This window comes from Penaeus chinensis, unplaced genomic scaffold (assembly GCF_019202785.1).
Source record: "Penaeus chinensis breed Huanghai No. 1 unplaced genomic scaffold, ASM1920278v2 CTG_5955, whole genome shotgun sequence".
In the NCBI taxonomy this organism is placed as follows: Eukaryota; Metazoa; Arthropoda; class Malacostraca; order Decapoda; family Penaeidae; genus Penaeus; species Penaeus chinensis.
In genome coordinates, this window is record NW_025918416.1 from 1 (window position 1) to 5,000 (window position 5,000).

The 5,000-nt window shown below is 53.2% G+C and overlaps 1 protein-coding gene across 1 annotated transcript; it reads left to right on the forward strand.

Annotated features, from left to right (window-relative positions):
• The first annotated feature begins 2,767 nt into the window (after positions 1 to 2,767).
• Positions 2,768 to 4,198, forward strand: LOC125024821 (homeobox protein MSX-2-like). The gene is made up of 2 exons (XM_047612585.1): positions 2,768 to 3,437; positions 3,661 to 4,198. Exons 1-2 carry the CDS (start codon positions 2,972 to 2,974, stop codon positions 4,074 to 4,076), a joined length of 882 nt encoding a protein of 293 aa, XP_047468541.1. The 5' UTR covers positions 2,768 to 2,971; the 3' UTR covers positions 4,077 to 4,198.
• Positions 4,199 to 5,000: the final 802 nt, after the last annotated feature.

Consider the following 5,000-nt stretch of genomic DNA (forward strand, 5'->3'; position numbering starts at 1 on the left):
GATTTTTTTTTTTTTCGTCCAAATCCCAAAAGTAAAATAGGTAAAATAGATTAAGAAATAATTATTTTTAATAAGGAAACAAAAATATGTTTTAATTCTCATACAACAATGTAATAAATAGAAAACTTAATTTAAAAAAATAAATAAATAAATATACACTTAATAAAAATAAATAGAAAAGATAAAACAAATAATAATTATCTTGAATCCCCCCTCTCCCCAACCAATCCTCCTTTCCCCTCCCCTCCCCCCCCCCCCCCAAAAAAAAAAAAAAAAATTTAAACTTATCCGAAGTCAATTATGTTTCGATTTCCCCTCAAAGTGGCTTGGCGATTCGGTCTCGCTCGATTGATAAATAAAATGAATAACGTCGTGGGCAAATAATTCCACTTGATTCCCGCGCGGGAGATGAGATTTTCTTGAAGGCGAGGGAGAGGAGGGCGATCCGCTGTCAAGAGGGAAGGGGGGAGGGGAGGGGAGGGGAGGGGAGAGGGACGGGAGGGGTAAGGGAGTGTGAGGGAAAGAAGGGAGGGGAGGAAAGGGAAGGGGAGGAAAGGGGAAGGGGAGGGGAGGGGAAGAGAGGGGAGGGGAGGGAGAAGGGAGGGGTAATAGGGGGGAATAAGAGGGAAAGAAGGGAGGGGAGAAAAAGGGAAGGGGGTGAGGGAGGGGGGAGAAAAATGGAAGGGAAGGGGAGAGGGAGAAGAGTAAGGGGATAAGAGGGAAAGAAGGGAGTGAAGGGAAGGGGAAGGAGAGGGGGAGGGGGAGGGGTAAGGGAATAAGAGAGAAAAAGGAAAAGGGAGGGGAGGTGGTAAGGGAGGGAGGAGGAGGGGAGCGAGAGGGGAAGGAGAAGAAGAGCGAGGGGAGGGAAAGAGGAGGAGGGGAGGAAGAGGAGAGGTGGTAAGGGGTGGAGGAAGAGGGGAAAGAGGAGAGAGAAAGTAAGTAGGAAGAGGGAAGGGATCGAAGGGAAAGAAAAGAAAGGAGAGGGAAGCGAGTGAGAGATAGGAATGGGAAAGGAAAGAGAGAAAGAGTAAGTAAGAGGGAAAGAGGGGAGAAAGGTAGAAGGTAGGAGAAGGAAAGAGAGAAAGAGATCGAGAGAGAGAGAGAGAGAAGAGAGAGAGAGAGAGAGAGAGAGAGAGAGAGAGAGAGAGAGAGAGAGAGAGAGAGAGAGAGAGAGAGAGAGAGAGAGAGAGAGAGAGAGAAGTAGAAGAGGAATAAGAGAAAGAAAAAGGAAAGATTAGAAAAAGGGAAGAAGGAGAAAGAGAGGGAGAGAAAAGAAGGAAAAGAAAGGGAAAGAAAAGGAAGGGGAGAGAGTGAAGGAGGGGAAGATAACAATAGAAATAAGATAAGAATGTGCTTATTGAACAGTACGAAGAGGGGACCAAAAGAAAGATAAGGAAGAAGGGAAAGAGAGGGAGACGGAAAGATACAGAGGGCTGATAAAAGAGAACTGGACGCAGAGGGAGAAGAAGAAGATATAGGAAGAGAGATTATGGAATCAATAAAAGGGGAATTTAATGGATGACATAAACACATGATAAAAGAGGATAGTGGAGGGAGAGGGAGAGGGAGAGGGAGAGGGAGAGGGAGAGGGAGAGGGAGAGGGAGAGGGAGAGGGAGAGGGAGAGGGAGAGGGAGAGAGAGAGGGAGAGGGAGAGGGGATGTAGGGGGAATAGAGGGAGAGGGAGAGGGGATTTAGAGGGAAAAGAGGGAAAGGTAATAGAGGGGGAGAGAAGGAATAGGGAGAAGTAGGTAGAGGAAAATAAGGAAAATGGAAGGAAAGCTGATACAGTATATTTTGAGAGTACGAATGGGTAGAGATGGAAGAAATACGACTATTAAGGGTGAGGGAAGAGGGAGGTGAAGAGGCTGAGGGTGAAGGGGCAGGTGGGAAGCCGAGGAGCAGATGGGCAAGAGAAGGGGGGAGGGGGAGGGGGGGTATAAGCGTTGGAAACACTTAGGAGGGAAGAGAAGGGGATGAAGAGGGAGGGAAGAGAGAAGAGGAGAGAGAGGGAGAAGGAAAAGGTGAAAGAGGAAGAGGGAACGGGAGAGAGAAGGGAGGAAAAGGATGAAAGGAAAGAGATAAGAGAGAAAAGAGAGAAGAGGGAGGGGAGAAGGGAGGAGAGGAAGATAAGAGGAAACTTGAGAGAGAAGGAAGGAAGAGGAAGAGGAGAAAGAGATAAGAGAAGAGAGAAGAGAAAAGAGGGAGGGGTGAGAGGTGAAGAGGAAGGGGGAGGGGGCGGGGAGGGGGCGGGGGAGGGGGAGGCGGAGTATCTGTGTGACAACCATTAGGGCATCGTTAGCGAGGGCTGTTCAACTGGTCGTCAAGGCTGGGCGATCCGACAAACTCTCTCACGCCGTCAATTACATCCCCCTCCCAGCGATCATTTCCATTTCATTACCGTCGGCGGTTGGGGTGACCTGTCTGCCAGAAGGAGCGCGGGATAAGGCCGACTCAGAAAGAGAAATTGTGATGAAATAAGGGGCTTTCTGCGCCTCCTGTCTCCCACACAAGCACTCAGACAGTAAATCTTCCTATAAAGCTAATGGTCCATGCCGGGTGATCACAAAGACGCCACGCCATTGGTCGTGAGGCTATTACGAGCCCCGCCCTCGAGCCCGGGGACGGAGGCTGATTGGGCGCGGGCGGGGAGGGGGCGGGGCGCGGCGACGAGTGACGGGCGGGGCCATGTCGAGAGCGCGGATGAAGTTACCACCTAATACTCGAAGGTGAACAGTTAGTGTTGAGAGGTGTTGGTCCCGCAACAGAATGCGCCGGCACATTTCTTTACATGAAGGGCGAGTGTAAACATTAGCCGGCCGAGAAAATAATGCAGGTGATTTAAGGGCTTCCCAGGGCGGCCGAGATATTTATAAGACCACTTGTCCTCATTGGGGGGAGCTGTCGACGGGCCTTCGGCTGAGGAATGGGCCGTCCGGGCTGAGGGCGCGCCTGTCTCGAGTGCGAGCCAGCATGTCGGGCGTGGCGCAGGCCGCCGCCGAGGTCAAGCCCAGCCTCAACTCGGCCTTCAGCACCGTCGTCAGGAAGAACTTCTCCTCGTTCTCGGTGGACTCCATCCTCGCCTCCGACTCGCGGGGGGCGCGGCCCGAGGACGACCTCAAGGCGTCCCCCCGCGAGCCCTCGGACGCCGAGAGCGAGCGCGAGGACGAGCGGTCGCCCAGCCGCCGCGACGAAGACGACGTCGAGGGCCGCATGGACTCCGAGGACGACCTCAAGGAGCACGACTCCCTCGAGGACTGTGCCTCCGACGGGGGGGCCTTCCGGCCTGCCGCCGTGACTCCCCTCAGGGACGCCCTGTTCCCCTCGCGCGTGGGCGGCCCCCCGCACCACCCGCTGCTCCCCGCGGGCTTCCAGCCGGGCCTGTGGCCGCCCCTGCACCTCCTGCAGCACCACCTGGCCCTCAGGGCGTGCGCCGCCAGTACGTGCTCCAGCCTTTGTCCGAGTCTGTTCCGTCGCCGCTGCTCGGCTGCCGACGCCTCTAGATATTCAGTGGGCTTTGCTCCTGTCAGTCACCACGCATTATTATCTGTGCTAAAACCCCATCCTCCTTTCAGAGACGCCGGCGACGGGGCTCCTCCTGCCTGCGCCTGCCGGTGCCCCTTCGCCCTCACGTATCTCACCCTCTCTCTCTCGCCCCACAGAGTCCTCGGAGCCCCCGCGCTTCCACGGCCCCATGAAGGTCACGCTCCGGAAGCACAAGCCCAACCGCAAGCCGCGCACGCCCTTCACCACGCAGCAGCTCCTGGCCCTCGAGAAGAAGTTCCGCGAGAAGCAGTACCTGAGCATCGCCGAGCGCGCCGAGTTCTCCGCCTCGCTCAGCCTGACGGAGACGCAGGTCAAGATCTGGTTCCAGAACCGCCGCGCCAAGGAGAAGAGGCTGAAGGAGGCAGAGATCGAGAGGCTGCGGTTCGACTCGCGGCCGACCCTGCTTCAGAACCCTCTCCTCCCGCCCGCCTCCCTCCTCCCGCAGTTCCTCCTGTCGAGTTCCTTCTCCCACCTGGCGCAGGGTCTTCGGCCGCCCTTGCCTGGCTTCGCCCCGGCGCCCTCCGACAGCTAGCGGCCTCGTCCTCGGCTCCGCGTGGGAACGGCTGCGATTTCATTTATTTTTCTACATTTTTTTCAGCATTTCCATTATTCGGATTTCTTTTCTTTCTGCTTCTTCTCGCTCTTCTTCCCTTCTCTTCGCTTATCTTCTGTTTTATACTTTTCTCTTCTCTTGCCTTCCCTTCCCTCTTCTCTTTTATTCTCTTCTCTCTTTTCTCCCTCCCTCCTTCCTCCCTCTCTCCTCCCACCCTCCCTCCTCCCTCCCCCCTCCCCATCCCTCCCTCCCTCCTCCCTCCCTCCTTCCTCCCTCTCTCCTCCCACCCTCCCTCCTCCCCTCCCCCCCTTCCCATCCCTCCCTCCCTCCTCCCTCCCTCCTTCCTCCCTCTCTCCTCCCACCCTCCCTCCTCCCTCCCCCCTCCCCATCCCTCCCTCCCTCCTCCCTCCCTCCTCCCCATCCCACTCCTCTTCCCTTCCTCCCTCCCTTCTTTCATTTTTCTTCTCTCTGTCTATAAATGTATCTCATTTTTGTACTGCATTACGGACTACATAAAACAACAACCTATGAAGTGATCCTGTATGATGAATTTCAATATGCAATGCACTTTAAATATTGCATTGTTATTTTTAATATTGTTATTATTATTATTATTACTCTTCATATTATTTCATTATCATTATTGTTAGCACTATTATCAACGCTGTAGTTATCTTTGTTATTATTACTGTTTTAAATTCTTGTTTTTTTCCCGTTTGAAGATTTTTTACAGTCATGTTGTTCATTGTATACGTAAACATAAACTTCTATAAGGAAAACATCGATATATTTAGTTCAAAAATAAAGAGAAGACGGGATAGACAGAAACACGCATAGACATACACACCACGCATATACACACACATACACACGCACGCATACGCACACACATACATACACACA